This window comes from Micromesistius poutassou (genome assembly GCF_964030765.1).
Source record: "Micromesistius poutassou genome assembly, chromosome: 3".
Classification (NCBI taxonomy): Eukaryota; Metazoa; Chordata; class Actinopteri; order Gadiformes; family Gadidae; genus Micromesistius; species Micromesistius poutassou.
The window spans coordinates 22,705,129-22,725,589 of NC_140273.1; the positions used below are offsets into that span (position 1 = coordinate 22,705,129).

Genomic DNA, 20,461 nt, shown 5'->3' on the forward strand with positions numbered 1-20,461 from the left:
CCCACCGCGGAGCGAACGGGGCGGCGGGCGAGTAATGCAGGACGTCCAGAACGAACACAATATTCACCATGAAAAGGGCTTTGAAGGCGTAAAATACAAAAACAAAAATTATTTTTGAAGCTTTTTTTGAAACCGTCTGCTCCACTGATCTGTTCAGCGGGAGCGACACGGACTAATCCGCTCGTTTATACTTAAAGGATCAATTGATCAGTGTATTGATCGTTCCTAAACGGTTAAAATGCTTAATGTTTTGATTTACAGGCATAAACTTTGCGCAGCAAACACTTGCTGAGGACAAAAAAAAAACCACAACATTTCTCCCTATAACAAGTTTTATTTCTCGATTTCCCCATCATTCAGCCCACAATTAAATAAAAATGTATAATATATTTACAACCTTCACATAAAATGCAGAATCTATAGACACAAAATTATACTTCCCCGGGTTATCGTGTGATGATTGCATACATGATATTAATCTCCCCCCCTCAAACTGACCACAGCCTCACACAAGCAGCCAGTTGCATCTCATCCGCACGTCTAAACCCTGCACCAACCCGACTATAATAACCCATATCCCTCCAGACGCTTTATTCAATAAATTGTCATGTCAAGCAGTGGAAAAAGCAACTTGCATAGCTACTTTATAGATCAACACTAGAGCAAACAAGCCTTGAGTAACTGGTAATCTAAAAAGTAATTTAGTGTGCTAGCCAGATGCGACTTTAGCTCTTGTTTCAGACTGAGAACATGTGAATCAATCATGTTTGTTAAATATGTAAGTTTTGGGGCTTGGGTTTGGAGCATTCTTGTCATTAGATTAACATCCATCCACTGGTCACACACCCATTGGCATCACGACCAGTGTTAAAGAATCAAAATCAGTTCATGATTTTACATTTTTCAAGTAAAGTTTGGCAGAGACTTCACAGGACCGTATTTACTTGCATTGGGAAAATATTCGACATCCCACAAATTGACCACGATAGGACAAAGTGATGGCGGGATCATCTGTGTATAACAATATGCAAGCTCTATCGTGACATTTGTTCAAATATGGACAATGCTTACGCATCAATGCGTCGGTTTGGACCATTTACAACCGCTCAGTTGTTCGTGTCCCGGAGTGCACATGGAAGAAGTCTGTGTGGATTTAATCCTGATTACTAGTATTGACTGTATGGATAAAGAATGTCCAATGATGTCATGGGATCTAACTAAATAATTTAACTATTTTAAACAAACACGGTAAAAAAAAAAGTGTAGGTGTAAAAAATATGTTAATAAGTGAGAGTTGCAGGTTAACAAACCGGTGTTAAGTAGACCTCTGCGATAAGAATCTGGAAAAGGTGTGTCATCAATACAAACATTCAGTCCAAACACTATTTAAGAGACGGCCGGGGAGTCAGTGTCAAATATGCTGTTGGGTTTGGACTGCGGTGCAGGCCAACGTTCCATCAGTTTGTACATTTTAAAAGAACCATTGGCAGTTTCAGTCAACGTATTGATCCGGAAGCATCACGCTGTCAAACGATAGTGTGTGTGTGTGTGTGGCTGCATAGCGATGTCCGTCGTTAGCCAGTGCACGTCCAATACACAAAGTCACCGATGAAGACCGCCTTCCACCAAACCACCGCGTTTCTCCGGCCGGCATTCGAGCGTTCCCGAATCCGTTTATCATACGGCCACAATGTTGTTCATCTCCCATTTCTGAGTGGTCTTGCTGTTGTCACAGTCTGCTATGAAGAGTTTGTGGAGGAGATCAGAGCGGTCCAGACATTTACCTGTCGACAACAGAGGAGGTAGGTTAACACACGCGCACACACACACACGCACGCACGCACGCACGCACGCACGCACGCACGCACGCACGTCTTGTGCAAGTAAAAGGCCTGTTTTGAACCAACGTGGCAAAAGATAATGAAAAAAAAAAACGTTTTAGTCAACATTACGTGCACATTGCCAGCACAGACAGGTCTAACAGGTCCAAACATCAACCTGCAGAACGGGCACGTAGGAATACAGACACACTACCTGTAGGTATATGAGTGAACCGGTGAAGATCCTGGTGGTTCAAATCAGAGAGTGAGAGAAAATAAGTTATTGTGGGTTACACCAAAGACATTTCAAAACAACTACATACAATTGGCTTTTTTAACGAGCGGAAAACACTGATATGCATTTAATAGGAAAACCAGCCTCTCTGTTCCAGAGACCTGGTCTTCCGTCAGTATATAGTTACATGCAGCGGCCTAATATTTCACTGGCCTTAATTATTTGTTAATTCAATTATTTTGCGAAAGTGCTTCACATGAAACAATAATATCGTGCCGTGTGTGTACGTGTGCTTCACCGGTACCTTAAAGTATTTCCATTCCGTGTTTTGATTCATGTCACAGTGGGTGATGATGACGGCTGAATTATCAGTGCCCCTGGTCAAGCACTGGTCGTACTGCATCAGTTGATTTGCCTCATTAATGCGAAACAGCTATAAATTAACAAAAAACAAAAAACACAACATGTTAACATGATTAATTGTATTCTACTCACAGTTGGGAAAATCAGAAGAATGCTGTGCAAATACAATGGGGTCGCCAACGATCATGTCTTCGTTACAGCGGCCATGGAGTGTGTGACAAAGTCATTTCTGCACACGGGAACACAGCAGCGCTTATTCCCGCCGAGGCTTCACCTGGTTCCCTCCCATCCGGTGACACGGACCGATCTCCAGGGTTCCTCCATTGGTGTGCCCCATGCTGTCGATGCAGTAGCTGGTTTCAAAACCTCTGATCTGCAACGAACACAGAAGCTCTTCATACTTCATTTTTGGATATTTCATTTGAATACCATGAAATAACACACACACACACACACACACACACACACACACACACACACACACACACACACACACACACACACACACACACACACACACACACACACACACACACACACACACACACACACACACACACAAACGTACACACTATCAGGGTAGGTAATGAGACCTCTTCAGTTCTACTTGGCTTGTTTATCTGTCGTATGTCATACAGCACAGTGCAGAAAGATGACCAGAAGCCTTAATACAGACTGATGAGGCCCTACAGCCATAAAACAGGAATCATATGGAAAAATGTTGAGCAAAAATAAAGAGGTGTGCTCCCACAGCCTCTGGCCCCGCTCACACCTGGCGTCAACAGGCGCCTTTGGGTGATCCGACCACAAGGGCTTTAAGTACACCCGTTCACACATTACAAAGCACCCAGTGGCCCCTCGTTATCAACTACCCTCGTCTATATGCAAGTAAACACGTTATTGAAGTTTGAAAATACCAAATGTGGTATTATTCCTTTACAAACCAAATTGCCCAAAATGTTTGCCACACTCACGATATAATATAGAGCTCTGGTCTATAGAGATATTATCTCTACGGGCCTTTTAAAAACAGGTCAACCTCGTGGACAAAGCCAGCAAATGCAAATTGCTGTTTTTGGACGTTTCTGCTAAAAGGAATGTGGCCGTCAGATGTAACGTGGTCCGAAGAATGTGACCTCAATGTGTCCTCAATGTACCTTGGGTTCACCCCTGCACTTAAGAGACCGGATCGCCCAAGATGCAGGTAAATGCCACCCGGGTACAGCGTCTAAAACCAACCAGATTGTGTTTGAATGTCGTGTACATACCTCACCCCATTCCACGTTTTTGGGAGGCAGGGGATAATGCACTGGAATGTCGTAAGCAATTTCCTCCATGAACCATTTGAAGCTCTTGCAGCGGTGTTCCTCTCTGACAAACGACAGAAACACATTTAGCGTCATAATTCCCTTTGCTCTTACTACTGACACCAAGTTCATTTACGAGCACACTTTAATTACTCCTTATCTTGTTTACACAATATTGTTGATTAGGATTATAAAAAAAAGCAGTTCAATGTTCATAACACACTGAGCAAAGGTGGGGTTGTAGAGATTATGTTGAATTCATGGTCACTACGTGATTTCTCCCGTTACCGAGAGTGGGCCATCAAGAGGTGGGCGTGAAGCGTCATTTACATCAGGCCAGGGAGCCGTTCCAATGTTGGACCTCAAATCGTTTGCACACCCGACCCAAGCCTCATTGAGATGCAAAATGGGTTGATGGGTCTAGACTTCGGCCTTTACAGGAATCAAACGCAAGCCAGTACAACATTCCAACAACAGTGAACTCTTACTATTCAAAGTAAGTAAACGAAGCCCTTCTGGGTTTTTTGTATATAACCGTCAAACTCGAGTGACTAGAGACCTAGGGGGATGTCATATGCTCATTGCTCTGAAACATCGCAACTTTTTATTTTTTATATCAATTGTAGGATTCCCGGCAATTCCAGTGTTACACACGAGCCACAAGGTTATCCAAAGCCATGTAAGCTGGTACACCAGACAGGCTGCGTCTCTGCGCCTCCTCTGACGTTGTGGGGATGTGAAGGCGCGTGTGTGTGTACATCAAGGACCTCTCATGTCTCAGTCTCTCCCACACGCTAAACAAGACGGGGATTTGTGCCAGTCACTTCAGTTTTTCACTTCACCTAAAACGATCGCATGCTTTAAAAGAGGAACAACAGACGTATGGGTCGTTTTTATGGAAAAGGACAGACGACCGATGGGTTACCTGAAGCGCTTCAGATCGCTGATGTCTCCGTAGGCTAGATTCAGGGTCTCGGGACGACTTGCATAAAAGTAGTCCTTATAGTCGTCCCACCACACCTCCACCACCCGCACATAGTTCTGCACAGAGACGGGACAGACCGCTCACCGTTACCGAAGACTGAAAGAGAACTAGAAGTACTACTTCTAGTAATGATGAGGAGGAGATCTGTTCACCATTGGTTAAATAGTCTGGACCAGAAACACTACGGCTTCCTTGATAGAAACACGCAGAGCGAGAACTGGACCCTGCTTGTAACATTATCACTGACAAACGTTCCACTAGGTGCAGTATCGCAGAACATGTTAATAATTTGAGTCGTCATAATTGAATCATGTTCACAATTCTCATCAGCGGTCCTCAGCCCGGTTAGTAACTGCAGTCAAGTGGGCCGTCTTTTGGTGACTTAACCTCCCCTTGTTTTAACCAGACACAGACTAACCACCGTGTGTTATAACGAGAACGGTCGCCGTGGTCACCAGCCAGAGCGTACGGCGGCCCGCTCTCCCAGAGTGGTAGTACATAGAGGAGTTAAGTTAAGTTAAGTTAAGGCCCGCTGGCCCAGAGTGGTAGTACATAGCGGAGTTAAGTTAAGTTAAGTTAAGGCTCGCTGGCCCAGAGTGGTAGTACACAGCGGAGTTAAGTTAAGTTAAGTTAAGGCCCACTGGCCCAGAGTGGTAGTACATAGCAGAGTTAAGATAAGTTAAGTTAAGGCTCGCTCTCATGTAGAACACACATTACACTCAACCAATTCAGTCGATGTCCGGTTCCATTACAAACAGAACATCAGATCCATGTTTACCAAACGCTCTCATGGTACCCAACAGGTCAAAGGTCACAGAGGAGAGTGGACACGGCGTCGGTGAGGACCGCTCCGTCTCGTACCTCTTATGATACTCAACAGGTCAAAGGTCACAGAGCCGTCTGGTACCTTGAGCGTCGGGGAGGAGCCCACGTGGGCGGGCGGGGGGTTTCCCTGCCAGCCCGGGAGTCTGTAGATGTGCCCGATACGAGAACACGGCACGAACAGCAGCTGACCGCCGCACTGCCAGATCTACACACGCACACGCACACACACACACACACACACACACACACACACACACACACACACACACACACACACGCTATTTTTCTATTTTGTGGGGGCCGTCTCTTTATTAACTTCACAATCAACATTTTAGATTCTAAGACTTTGACTTTTATAAAGCAAACATCCACTTACACACAAACACAAACATATTTTCTCTATATATTAAGACACAAATATATAGAAACATACTGATATTCACACAAAACTAATACACACACACACACACACACACACACAATACCCTACAGTTTCCAGACATAATTACAAAACCTTGAAATGGAGCTCTATAAAGAAACATACCTATATACACACACATATACACATACACACACATATAGAAACACACTTTGTTAAACCTACCTTGTATGATATTTCAAAGTTTTCTCCCCCCCATATCTGCAGTCCAGGGTCATAAAGTCCCAGCTCAAAGAAAAACTCTCTCTCTATGGCAAACAAACCACCTGCCATTGCGGGTGACCTGCATAAGAGAAAAGAGAGACGTTCAAAACGTGTACACTAGCAGCATTCTGGAACAAGGCGGCCCACAATTCAACTGAAATGTGAAATCATTTTTGTATACATTTTTATTACTTAAAAGTGAATCCCCATGGCATGCAATAAAGACAACGGAAGAATAGGGAAAACCAGAAGGAATTGATCTTCTGAATGGTGGAGAGGTGATGTTTTAGTGAAGAATGAAAGGAGATGAACGTCCATAAGACACATCCATAAGAGCTACTTACTTTCACCAGAGGCTAACATATTTTAGGGGTGGACCAAGTCATTTTTATTAGATATCCACTCTTACAATCAGGGAAATGTTAACCAAATCCTTTGCCTGGCACTGAATAAAGAAGGATTTCAGAAAACAGGAAAATATATGAAAAACCTTCACCAGCAAAATGATATAATTCAGCGCATTTGGAAGTATATAACTATAACTGTATATAACTAAGGCATTTGTCATGTGTTTGGGGACAGGAGAATAAAATGCTAATCTTTAAAAATAAATGTAATGGAGTAAAATAAGGTCTCCTTGTTAAAGCTTTACTACTTGAAAGGAATAATTCACCCCAGCAGTGGAATATTCTTAAATCGCGCACCGCGGGCACGATGCATGCAAACATTTTTGACATTCATGTTAGCGGAAAATAGTTTAACGTGCCCTAGCCTCTCGAATTAGGTGAGCAGCTGCAGCCCAAACACAGCCTGTAGGGCGCTCTGGACACGCAGCCCAGAGTGGACTAATAGTCTCCCTCTCTCCCCCTCCCTCCCTCTCTCTCCCTCTCCCCCCTCCCCCTGTGCTGACCCAGGCCACCCGCAGCCCCTGGGCTAGTGGCTCTACTTCACGTCTGCTGGTAGCTTCATTTAACAACAACGATGAGCGTTCACCAGCCACTTCAACAACCCCCCACGTGGTCGCCACCTGTGTGGTGTGTCGTCTGGTTGGTTTTGCTTTTGCCGTATGTTTGACATTCATAAGCAGTGATCTACAGAAATGTTTTTTTTTCCATATTCATTCCCATCTCAGGCTGCTAAGCTGTCCCCAAAACGCACGGTTTCACCCATCGTTGATAGAAATGTAATGCAAGAGTGAATTATTCCTTTCAATTCTTAAAAACAGGCAGATACAGACCCAGAGGGAGTTCAAAGGCAACACGGATTCAATCCTGTTTAGAAACCTCTTTCAGCACAAACAACTGGAAGTTCTGTAGGTGTTAATTTTCTGGATGTAGAGAAAAATAGTGTTGCAGTACCTATAGGGCTCAGTCTTAGAGTTTCTTAGCCTTTTCTCTCTATCCCCAAGAGGAACTCTTTTCCAGAGCAAGCTCCAGTCCCAAGCTCCTCTAGCAAAGCCATCGCGGTCTCCTCCCCCCTGAGGCTCAATGGTGAAAGTCTGCCCATGGATGGAGTCGATCAAAGGCACGGTGCAGACTGTTCTGAGGGGGTGGGGGGGGGGGGGGGTGGGGGGCACATGAAGGACACGGGGGCATGCACACGGGTGGGGGGGGGACGCCAGGGAAGGCAGAACGTGGGGGACATGGGGGATGACAGTGGGAGAGACACATCGTGCACAGGATGGGAATAATAGGAAAGGATTTGAAAGGAAAAAAACATTCACGTACATGAGAGGAGAGGGGGCCATGCACGACAAGACAAACAGGGAGGGGAGGTTGAGCAGGACGATACAAAGCAGCAGACATGCAGGGTGGACGGACACGTGGACGGACAGGGTGGACGGACACGTGGACGGACAGGGGGACAGTTGGGGATGGAAGATGGAGACAAAAGACAACATTAGGGTTAGACGCTGGTGGTGGTGGCGCGCGCTGCTGTACCGATAGGGCTCGGTGGTGTGTTTTCTCTTGGTCTTCTCTCGGTCGCTAAGCGGGACCCGTTTCCAGAGGAGGCTCCAGTCCCACGCCCCCCGGGCCAGGCCGTCCTCATCGCCCCCCTGCTGGGTCTCCACAGTGTACTCTTTACCGTCAATATAATCTATCAACGGCACGGTGCATATAGTCCTACAGGTGAGTTCAGACAGACAGAAATGTTCAGAATATCTAACCCCCCGATCAGACACTAAACAGAAACAGCCACTGGTGTGTTGAGCAAAAGTATTGGTTAACGAATGAAAAGATGAACAATTGTATCCTTAAGTTATCGGAGTCGTCGGCTGTATCAGCCACTCAAACACAAGAACACAAACCTTGACTGCCTGAGGAGGTTACATTGTTGGAGTGCTCAATAAGCACTTCATCAAAGTTATTCCCAACTATGAAAATGGAACACCTGGATATCGGCAGTACGTTTCTTTTACTCTATTCCAGAAATAGACTTTTCCATCAGTTAAACAGTGCCCAGAATTTGACTTTGCATGGTTAGATATCTAAACTTTAAATCAGGGGGACTGGGGCTCTGCTCTGAAATGAGCTGAGGGATTCCTAAGCAGACAAAGGAATACAAACTTGATTGTTGTTGCAAATTTCATTGTTGCGAACGGTCAGTCAAAAGGTGTACAGAGTTGAGTGGCATCTAGCGGAACGGACATGGGAGAAAATCTAGAGCGCTCTTCCCCCTCTAGCGGACTGAGCGGTACGCTGAGCCCCGCTGACACACAGCAGCACGCAGCAGACTAACGGAGCTCCAATGAGCCCTGGATCTAGCCCGGCTAGTGCCAGACCGAGCTCGATGGTAGATCGCACGTTGGACTGGGGAAGCTGCTGTCATTTTCTTCAGCACAACGGGCGGAGTTCAACGGACTCTGTACGCAATCGGCTGCTTGCCGTTGCTTCCCTGTCGTCATTGTTGCAAAAAAAAACGTATCGAAACTAGAAAGAAATGTGTTGCTCTTCTCCGGACCCTTCTGCAGGGCGAACGCACATCGCCGGGCAGAACGGGCGGGGCTGCCCAGCCTACCCTGTATCTACATCAGGTAGGGGCCCTGTTCCACAGAGAGCGACATGTTCCTACAGGAGCTACTTTACTTGTAAGCCGTGACCTCTTGATTTTCCAAACAAAGTAAGTGAACACAATCTATAGATGATCAAGGAACCTCACCCACTCTGTCAAAGACAACACCAAAAACAGTAGCTTCTCCTACGCTGTCGGAAAGGAGAGGTGTGAAGGATGCACTCTGCCACCTAACCACTAGATGCCACTATATCCTACACTTTTAACTAAAGACAAAGACAATTTTCCATGTAAAATCAAATTGATGCACAGACCCCCTTCGGTCTCACAACTTCCTCTTTGGCCAGCTCTATAAATTGGAACTACATTTCAATCAAATCATTGCACCCAAGCTTCTCCGCTGACAAACTAATTAAAGGAAGAATAGTCGTTTATTCTGTGGGTAGACTAGAACTGTAATGATTTCATACAGACATTTGACACACACGTCACACTGAGGTAGGAATGCTGCGTTGTGTGTACGTAGGTGTGTTACCTGTCTTTTGAAATGGGCGCCACCAGCGGGGCGTACCAGTTCACGCTGACCTCACAGTGGGCATCGAGGTAAATCAGAACCTGGAACAGAGGAAGAACCTTTGAGAAACGAGGACGGCTTAAAGGTGGACCAATCTGTGCAGGGTGTCACAAGGGTGAGACCCGGATCATTGTTGATGCTCTGCATTTAGAACGTAACCAGACCCCGTCACATTCCAAAGCCTTTGAGTCGAGCTGAAGACGGCGTACCTGTCCCAGAGTGGCCTTCTGGGCTCCAATGCTCCGGGCTTGAATTAGTCCTTCTCTCTTCTCGTTTCTGAAAAGTTTGACCAGACCGTTCCATTGTTTGATGTATTCTTCCAAACGCTCCTTAAGATGGACTATATACACACAGTGAGGCATGCACATAGACACAAAGAAATGGACAGATAAGAAAACAAACAAGACAGTAAACTCAATGACATACATAAACAACAAAATATATCTCATCTCTGTTAAATGGCCTAGTATTTGCACTACTAGAAATACTGAATACATTTACTAGTAATTATGTATTTCACCCAAACAATCCCCAATCCATTAGTGTTTTCTTTTGATAAAAAAAAGTATTGAATATTTCCACAATTTTACAACATACAAAGTGTGTGTTTGCGTGAACGACGCAATACAAAAAGAGGGCAGCTGTCTTGTCAATCATTTTCTAATTAATTAATTCCTCTTTAAAAAAAATGCAGTTTGTAGGATACAGCTGCATGAGATAAGGTTGCAAATACCTGGATACTCATATCTAGTACATCATTCTTTAGTCTGTCTTCCAACTATAGGTGATGGCCTACAATTAAGATTAAATGCCTACAGTGGTTGAGGAAGTTGGGAGATCAAACACTGACTTTAATTACACTATTGTTCTGTAGTACTGGGGGAAGACACGTACAGCTAAAACAATCGACAAAGTACAAACACAACCAGGGGCGCACGCGCACACCAGCTTTACCTTTGTTGCTGAAGTCGTCGATCATGACGATCTCGGCCAGGTATCTCCTGGCCGTCCTCTTGATCACGCTGTGAACCGTTCTCATCAGCGTGGACCAGCCCTCGTTATGGAACACTATGATCACACTGGACGTGAGCAGCCTCTCGTCGTAATCCCAGTGCCTACACCTGGAACACAGCAGAGCGGAGGTTAGGACCCAAACGCCCAGACATCGTCTCCCCACAGCCGCCCTCCGGTGGCCTTGCTACGCCCCCCACCCCCCCTCTTTCCCACTGGGCTGCAGGTTCAGATCCTGTATGTGTACGTAAGAGCCGTGTTGTCCTAGCGCGTTTGACCCCATACGAGTGGGAGTGACGCTGTGGTCACTGCACTGGGACGACGCCCCTCGGTGTACTGGGACAGAAGACGACCACAGACCACACGATGAACTGTGTGCTGCTGGGCTGCAGTTCCCCCAGAGCCTTCTGCGGGGCGTGGAGCGTTCTGGACGCGTTCTCCTGGGGGACAGAGACGTGTTCTACAACACTGCTGGGGTGGTGACAGGAATGTTTCTGAAGAAGGATGAGGGGAAAAATGACGGCTGTACTAAAGAGGGTTAGTGGGGGGTTGCTGAGTGGTGCAGTACAGTACGGTACACTACAGTACGGTACACTACAGTACTGTACTAAAGTGGGTTAGTGGGGGGGTTCCTGAGTGGTGCAGTACAGTACGGTACACTACGGTACTGTACTAAAGAGGGTTAGTGGGGGGGTTCCTGAGTGGTACAGTACAGTACGGTACACTACAGTACGGTACAGTACAGTACTAAAGAGGGTTAGTGGGGGGTTCCTGAGTGGTACACTACAGTACGGTACGGTACAGTACAGTACAGTACTAAAGAGGGTTAGTGGGGGGTTCCTGAGTGGTACACTACAGTACGGTACGGTACACTACAGTACTGTACTAAAGTGGGTTAGTGGGGGGGTCCTGCGTGGTGCACTACAGTACGGTACACTACAGTACTGTACTAAAGTGGGTTAGTGGGGGGGTCCTGCGTGGTGCAGTACAGTACACTACTGTACTGTACTGTACTAAAGAGGGTTAGTGTAGTACAGTACTGAGGTGGCTCTCTGCTGGTGGCCACCCTTCCCCCAGCAGCAGAGCCCGCTCCGCAGTAGACCGCGCCTCATTGTTCTACGGAATACCGCAAGTCTGACCTGCCCTCGGACGTCGGCCTACATTATGCACTCCTGGACGATACACAACGACGTAAACACACCCACAGATGTAACCCAATCCCAGCAACCAGAACCCCTCCCTCCCTCCCTCCCTCTGTGTCTGTGTGAGAGGGGACGCTCTGTGTGTGAGGGGACGCTCTGTGTGTGTGAGGGGACGCTGTGTGTGTGAGGGGACGCTGTGTGTGTGAGGGGACGCTGTGTGTGTGTGAGGGGACGCTGTGTGTGTGTGAGGGGACGCTCTGTGTGTGAGGGGACGCTCTGTGTGTGTGAGGGGACGCTCTGTGTGTGTGAGGGGACGCTCTGTGTGTGAGGGGACGGTCTGTGTGTGAGGGGACGCTCTGTGTGTGAGGGGACGCTCTGTGTCTGTGTGTGAGGGGACGCTCTGTGTCTGTGTGTGTGGGGACGCTCTGTGTGTGAGGGGGGACGCTCTGTGTGTGGGGACGCTCTGTGTGTGTGAGGGGACGCTCTGTGTGTGAGGGGACGCTGTGTGTGTGTGTGTGGGGACGCTCTGTGTGTGTGGGGACGCTCTGTGTGTGTGTGTGGGGACGCTCTGTGTGTGTGTGTGGGGACGCTCTGTGTGTGTGTGAGGGGACGCTCTGTGTGTGTGTGTGGGGACGCTCTGTGTGTGTGAGGGGACGCTCTGTGAGAGAGGGGACGCTCTCTGTGTGTGAGGGGACGCTCTGTGTGTGTGAGGGGACGCTCTGTGTGTGAGGGGACGCTGTGTGTGTGTGTGAGGGGACGCTCTGTGTGTGAGGGGACGCTGTGTGTGTGAGGGGACGCTCTGTGTGTGTGAGGGGACGCCCCCCGGTGTGAGGGGACGCTCTGTGTGAGGGGACGCTCTGTGTGTGTGAGGGGACGCTCTGTGTGTGTGAGGGGACGCTCTGTGTGTGTGAGGGGACGCTCTGTGTGTGTGTGGGGACGCTCTGTGTGTGTGTGTGTGTGGGGACACTCTGTGTGTGTGAGGGGACGCTCTGTGTGTGTGTGTGTGGGGACGCTCTGTGTGTGTGTGTGAGGGGACGCTCTGTGTGTGTGAGGGGACGCTCTGTGTGTGAGGGGACGCTCTGTGTGTGTGAGGGGACGCTCTGTGTGTGAGGGGACGCTCTGTGTGTGAGGGGACGCCCCCCGGTGTGAGGGGACGCTCTGTGTGAGGGGACGCTCTGTGTGTGTGAGGGGACGCTCTGTGTGTGTGTGAGGGGACGCTCTGTGTGTGTGAGGGGACGCTCTGTGTGTGTGTGTGGGGACGCTCTGTGTGTGAGGGGACGCTCTGTGTGTGAGGGGACGCTCTGTGTGTGAGGGGACGCCCCCCGGTGTGAGGGGACGCTCTGTGTGAGGGGACGCTCTGTGTGTGTGTGGGGACGCTCTGTGTGTGTGTGTGTGTGGGGACGCTCTGTGTGTGTGAGGGGACGCTCTGTGTGTGTGTGTGGGGACGCTCTGTGTGTGTGAGGGGACGCTCTGTGAGAGAGGGGACGCTCTCTGTGTGTGAGGGGACGCTCTGTGTGTGTGAGGGGACGCTCTGTGTGTGAGGGGACGCTGTGTGTGTGTGTGAGGGGACGCTCTGTGTGTGAGGGGACGCTCTGTGTGTGTGAGGGGACGCTCTGTGTGTGAGGGGACGCTGTGTGTGTGTGTGAGGGGACGCTCTGTGTGTGAGGGGACGCTCTGTGTGTGTGAGGGGACGCTCTGTGTGTGAGGGGACGCTCTGTGTGTGTGAGGGGACGCTCTGTGTGTGAGGGGACGCTCTGTGTGTGAGGGGACGCTCTGTGTGTGTGAGGGGGGGGACGCTCTGTGTGTGAGGGGACGCTCTGTGTGTGAGGGGACGCTCTGTGTGTGTGAGGGGGGGGACGCTCTGTGTGTGAGGGGACGCTCTGTGAGGGGACGCCCCCCGGTGTGAGGGGACCCTTAGTGTGTGAGGGGGGGCCCTCTACAGCTCAGGGGTTCCTACAGCGGTGTACAGGCCAGGCGCAGGGCCTCCGCTGAATGACCCTCCACCTCTAGTCACGGTTTTTCTCAATCTGACACCGGCATGAGCGTCCCTTCAGGACATTCAATGTGACAGAAGAAAGGCGTCCATTAGCCTAATATACTTTAAAAGGCAAACATAGTAAAGTATAGGCTATAAGTAATACAAATATAGATTTATATCCAAATATAAATCGATGAAATCAAAAAGGTTTTGAAGGAGACGGAGAGCTCCGCTCGGTTTTGTAACGCTGATCACGACTAAATTGATGAACATAATGTATAAGCGTTTGACTGATTAAAAACGATCAATACATGTGAATGATACCTTTAAGAGTAAAGCATGCAGCACATCAGTGAAGACGCACTACCCGGTAGACTGCCGAATGAGAGGACAGCGGTCACGTCCTTAAAGCACCTTAAAGTCTGCACTAAGCACTCTGTAATAAAGCGATCGAAAGCGTGGAGCAAACCGCAGACTGACTGAAGTCATGCCATCGTTTCAGCAATTCAGTGACAATCACCACCTAGGGACCGTCCGATCCGTTCAACGCAACAACAAAAAAAAAAAGGAAGAAAAGAAAATGAATTAATTGACAAACGAGCTCTGCATTTCAACTCTAGTCACGCTTCAGGTAATAGAGACTTGATCCCTTCTTTGGGGGGCAGTTCGCTCAACTACGTTTATAGTTGTGGGCGTTATCATTATTATATTCTCTTAACCATACCGTCTATGAAAGGTTAATGCAATTGATTGCCTAATATAGTGTGTTTGAGGCTAGATCCATAGCCTCCCTATATATTCGTGGAGCCATCATTTGAGTGAAATTATTTAGAAATGGCATGTCATCTGTCTGGTATTAGTGTGTGAAATGTCAATATACTTGTTCCTAATTGACTGTGCTGTATCAGACCTTCAAGCACTTTGCGTTGCCTTGCCTTGGCTTTCAAACCGATTACACCTGTTTGTTTAATGAGCCACACCTATCCTTACACTCGAAGCCCTTCTGTAGATGGGCGGAACATCAGGACACAAGTTCTAACCGTCTAAAAGGAGCAAAAAGAAAACGAAAGCACACCTTTCCTCTGAGGCCTGTGGCCTCTAACCCACAACCCCACCCAGCGCCTTGTGCATTGGCACTCTCACTCACTCGCCTACACACACACACCCTCACCTCCCACTCTTGTGAAGCGACCTTGAGTATCCTGAAAGGCGCTATATAAAATAAATGTATTATTATTATACAAACAGTTGCACATTTCAGGATTAACCCGTCAGCTGAATGTTTTAATTAAGAAGCACCAGTACCGGTGTGTGTGTGTGTGTGTGTGTGTGTGTGTGTGTGTGTGTGTGTGTGTGTGTGTGTGTGTGTGTGTGTGTGTGTGTGTGTGTGTGTGTGTGTGTGTGTGTGTAACGGTAGCGTCAGTGAAGGACTCACTCCTCATGTCGTAGGTCGTTGATAGACCTATCCAGGGATATCATATCACTGGCAACCATGTTGAAGCCAAACTCTTTGATAGAGGCCTGCACCGCGTCTTTGTAATCTGGCCCCAAGACAAAGGCCTTCCCCGCCTCTCCGGGGCCCCCGGGGACCCCGGGCGGCTCGGGCTCCTTGGGTTCAAAGTTCCCCAGGCCGTCCTTCTTCAGGACGGGGCTCGTGTAGGGGTTGGAGTGGGGCTTGAACGTGACGTATTGCTGCTGGATGGCCTGATTCTGATTGGGGATGGCGGGATGGACGTCTCTGCCTGAAAGGACGAATGGAAGAGGTTAAGGAACCTCCGACGTGTTGAGCTGCAGTGGTGTCCGTTAACGCGTCTAGCAAATGAAGCCACAGCTCACCTTGTTTGAGTCGGACAGAGTTCAGGTCCACCTCCACCCCCTCCACATGAGGCCAGGGCACCACTGGTTTGAAAGGATCCACCGGGTCCTTCCTCGGTCGCAGACTATCCTCCTGTTGGAAGAATGTTGGTTTTGCAACGGTAATAATCGCAATAATTTCTATTTACAACAATGAAAACAATAGTAAGAAGTAGCTGATGTATTGCTATGGAAGCAATTAAAGAAAACGTACAAAAAAATAAGGTTTTGTTATAAACAGACAATAATAATCACTCGCCTGAAAGCTAACTTCATTCAAGGAGTGGAAGTGCATGCGTTCCGGCTTCGCGTGGCCGTTAATCCATACGGACGTAACTCCCGGATACATTTGTTTGTTTTGCACTTTTATGACGTTTACTTACACGTTCAAACACTACATACTTATAAATTGCTGCAAGTTCATATTCCATATGTATATTCCATATATATGGATTATTATTATATATTAGAAAAAAGAATGACCAATTACTAAAATCATACATATCATACATATAATATGGCAATACGGCATAGGTAGGCCTATAACTTAAAAAAAAAAAAAGCCTAACAACCTACAAAACCACTCTAAGTGGTTCTTCCGAAACCCGTAGTAAGTTATACTATGGTTAGCTCTACTTAAAGCTCATAAGGGCTCTGATCTCAGAACCAACAGCACAGCTCACAGCAGGGAGTTAACGCCATAATACACTTCCGGGTTTAGAACCCCTCCAGACCCCGACGGACCGCGAGCGGTTCTCTGCGGGCTCCGGTTCACCGAGTCAGCCGGAGGACCGGTTAGACAAAGAGAGGAACACGATAAACCACATTACTACTGATATGCGTCAGCTAGAACCACGTCCACACACACACACACACACACACGGTCCGTGCGACGCCACGTTCGACCCCCCGCGGCGGGTGCGTGTGGCGCACCCCCCACGGAGGGGGACTCGATCACCTCCTGAAAGGGGTGGGGGGGGGGGGTCCGGTTTGGACCCTGCGAGCGGTACGTCGGGTTCTCCTCCTTACCCGCTTCGCGAAGGGGTTGTCCTCGCTGGGCTTCGGCGAGAGGAAGGACCAGAGCACCACCAGGCTGAAGAACGCCCCGACCACCAGACCGCTGCGCAGGACGAAGCCCACCTTCAGCCTCATCGTGGCCCGGCGGCGGCGGGGGGCGGCTCGGGACGGGGGGGCGGCGGCGCGGCTCACTGGGGGCCCCGCGACGAGAGCTGCGGGGCGGGTATAGTTCGGGTTCACCGAGGCCCGTGGTAGGCGCTGGTTGTGCTGGTTGTGCTGGTGGTGGCGGCTAGTGGCGGTGTCGTGTGGTTCGCACTGTCGGTTCTCCAGAGCCGGGGGAAGCCATCGAGTAGTGGAGCAGGAGATCAGAGACGGCGGACTTCCTGTAAGGGGAATACTTACGTTTCAAAGTAAAAGCCGCGGAACGCTTCCACGTCATACCGTCGACGCACTTTTTGTACGTGCGTTTTGGTTCTCACCCGCAGGCGTTACATAGGTCCGGGTATTATCCAAAGTCATTCAATTATTATTGTATTGTATTGTTGTGTTACTATTATACATTATTCACAACCACAGCCTCTATCAGTCCAACTGCTCAGGGGGGAGTTTGCGACTGGTAACCACTCATATAAATAAACTCATAGTCATTTACATTTACATTTAGGGCATTTGGCAGACGCTTTTATCCAAACAAAGCGACTTACAATAAGTACATTTGTCATAAGAAGTGAAACAACATATCGCCGTCGGTGCAGTAAAGACGTTCACAGAACCGAGTGCTAAGTAGGCTACTGACAGTCGCCAGGCTGACCCCATTCCCCAAACTCACCGACATCGCACCTCTGAGGACAGCTGCGTTCCTCCACTTTGAATCTGCGTGCCTTTGCCAAGAATTAACATTTGTCATGTAAGCCATGTCTTTTAGATAATAACATTTTGGAATATAGAATAACAAAAGGCCGCTATTATCGTTATTATGTTACATTTCGAAAAGGGCTACATTTAACATAACATACATTTAATTTAAAAGTTAGTTTTATTTGTTTATGTTTAAATGAAACACGCTTGATACATGACTTTGTAGGCCTATGAAACGTGGGCTAAATGTCAAGTCAAGGACCTGAAACGACTGAAAGTGGACGGTGCAACAAAAAAAAGATCAGTATAAAGGTTGAGGCAGATCGTGTTTTGCTCAAGTGTTGTATGCTTTAATACATCCACTAACTAAACTAAACTAAACTGGAAGGCAGGGCAGCCAGTATGAAGAGCTGCTGAGGTTAGAAAGTTCTCCCGGAAAAAGAGTTTCAGTTCAAAATGAAGGACGTGATTGAAATGGATTGGGGGGGGAAAGAATGGGAAACAGGGGAAAGGCATTCTTATCAAGCAAGGGACCAAATAAATGGAAGGAGGGACGTGGCAACTACCAAGAGAAGGGAGGAAGGTTCTGTGTGTTTGTTGCTGATCATGGAGGCCGCAAGAAATATATTTATTGTCATTGGTGCATACAAGCAACACCTTGACAGATGATGGTTGATTCTTTTATATTGAGTGAAACTTTCTCACCGGTCAAAACCTTTGCCTTGTGGTCCAGCAGGTTCATGCGTGTCACTACTAAACCATACGTCACCAACTGGGCAACTCTGTTACGCTGTGACGGAAGTGACGATTCTGTCGACCAATCAGCGGACGGTGTGTGCAGCTCGAACTTGTTGGCACCCTTTCAGACGTCTCAGTACCCCGACGGAGGAGCACTGCGAGACGAGTACGGCTCAGATCACGGCTGAGTCCGGACCCCGCCCACTTTTGGCGGTGGAAACGCGAACCGTTCCACGCCTATTCCTACCGGACCGAACCGCACCCGCCGGTGGAAACGCTCCATTGTGCCTCGTTTCCACAGAGCGGTGTGGTACGGTTCGGTGCAGCCCAGAGCGGGACAGCTCGGTTATGCTAAATCCGGCTCGCGTTTCCACCGCCGCCAGTACCCTTATGGTAGGGCGGGGTTTAAGACAATACCCTTATGGTAGGGCGGGGTTTAAGCCGGACGGCGATAGCCACGGCAGCTACGTAAGCATCCTGACCTCATAGCGGCCCGACACAGCGTAGTCTGCTGATAAATCCAAGGAAAAAGAAGAACGCGACACAATGAACAAAGAGCAACAATGGAGGACGTCCAAGAAGGACGGGAAACCTTTGCGCGACATTTTCTTCAATAAGCAAAGCTTTCGCCGTTGTCCAGAAATACCTCGCGGGTACCGTGTTTGTTTGTTATTATCCTTTCAGGCTCTCAGTACCTCAACGGAGCAGTACTGTGAGACGAGAACGGCTCAATACGGCTCAGTCCGGGTCACACCCACTTATGGCAGCGGAAACGCAACCCGTGCCGCACCTTTGCAGACTGAACCGACCCGCACCAAAAATAGGAGCTGCTCAGCACGCTTAATGCCGGACCCCGCCCAACTTTTGGCGGTGGAAACGCGAACTGTGCGCCACTGCACCACACCAAACCGTACCGCACCGCTCGGTACGGTTTGGAGGAATAAAGGGTATGACTCGAAGAATGGTCAAAGTTCAAAACAAATGATGTACGCAGAATTTGCGTACAGTTGCGGTACATATTGGACACAACTCGACGAGAGCCACAAATGCGTACAGACAGTTCACATGTTGTAATCTGTTCTGAAAGTGAGTGTGGATATCATCTTAGAAGACACAAGCAAAAAATGTGTTTTCGTGAATCTTGATTGCAAAGTGTAAAAGGATTGTGGTGAATCGTCTTCTGTGGGTTACGCATATTCAAGTATTCCGTCTTACGGGGAATGGGGTTGGCCTGGCAATTGTTAGTACTTGCATCTTTACTGTACCGACAGCGATATATTGTTTCACTTCTTGTGACAAATGTACTTATTGTAAGTCGCTTTGGATAAAGGCATCTGCTAAATTCCCTAAATGTAAAAAAATGTGAATGTATTCACATTCACATTTTACTACTCAACAGTGCAACATATTGGACCAAAATCCACAAAGAAAATTTAGAAATTCACAAGAGACATGCAATCCACAAAAGTGTAAAAGTGAGTGTGGATTTAATTTTACAAGACACAGGGGGATATTATGGATCGTGTTATATCCGTGTGAATAACATTTTACTAGTCACAAGTAGAAAATGCATTTGTGGATCGCTAAATATCCGTGTGGATATCATTTTACTAACCCTAACTACCAAAGAGTAATATATGCGCATAATTAAGTCCATAATTAAGTCCAATAAAAACTTCAGTAGAGGTGAGCCTCTGCTTTCACACCGCCGTCAGTATATATATATATCTATGAGGTGATATCTAGTCAGTATATATATCTATGAGGTGATATCTAGTCAGTATATATCTATGATATCTAGTCAGTATATATATATCTATGAGGTGATATCTAGTCAGTATATATATCTATGATATCTAGTCAGTATATATATATCTATGAGGTGATATCTAGTCAGTATATATCTATGAGGTGATATCTAGTCAGTATATATATCTATGAGGTGATATCTAGTCAGTATATATCTATGATATCTAGTCAGTATATATATCTATGATATCTAGTCAGTATATATATCTATGATATCTAGTCAGTATATATCTATGATATCTAGTCAGTATATATATCTATGATATCTAGTCAGTATATATCTATGAGCT

General features: G+C 47.6%; 1 protein-coding gene across 2 annotated transcripts; it reads right to left on the reverse strand.

Moving 5' to 3' along the window:
- Window positions 1-322: 322 nt before the first annotated feature.
- galnt7 (UDP-N-acetyl-alpha-D-galactosamine: polypeptide N-acetylgalactosaminyltransferase 7) lies at window positions 323-17,121 on the reverse strand. 2 transcript variants are annotated; one of them, XM_084465622.1, is made up of 15 exons: window positions 16,779-17,121; window positions 15,732-15,843; window positions 15,331-15,637; window positions 10,719-10,885; window positions 9,974-10,104; window positions 9,726-9,805; window positions 7,537-7,719; window positions 6,140-6,257; window positions 5,618-5,740; window positions 4,651-4,766; window positions 3,687-3,789; window positions 2,693-2,791; window positions 2,360-2,488; window positions 2,035-2,065; window positions 323-1,784 (listed from the first exon to the last, which is right to left on the reverse strand). In XM_084465622.1, exons 1-15 carry the CDS (start codon window positions 16,899-16,901, stop codon window positions 1,678-1,680), a joined length of 1,929 nt encoding a protein of 642 aa, XP_084321748.1. In that variant the 5' UTR covers window positions 16,902-17,121; the 3' UTR covers window positions 323-1,677. The 2 variants fall into 2 exon arrangements, with proteins under 2 accessions (XP_084321748.1, XP_084321749.1); XM_084465623.1 differs by lacking the exon at window positions 7,537-7,719 and adding an exon at window positions 8,119-8,301.
- Window positions 17,122-20,461: the final 3,340 nt, after the last annotated feature.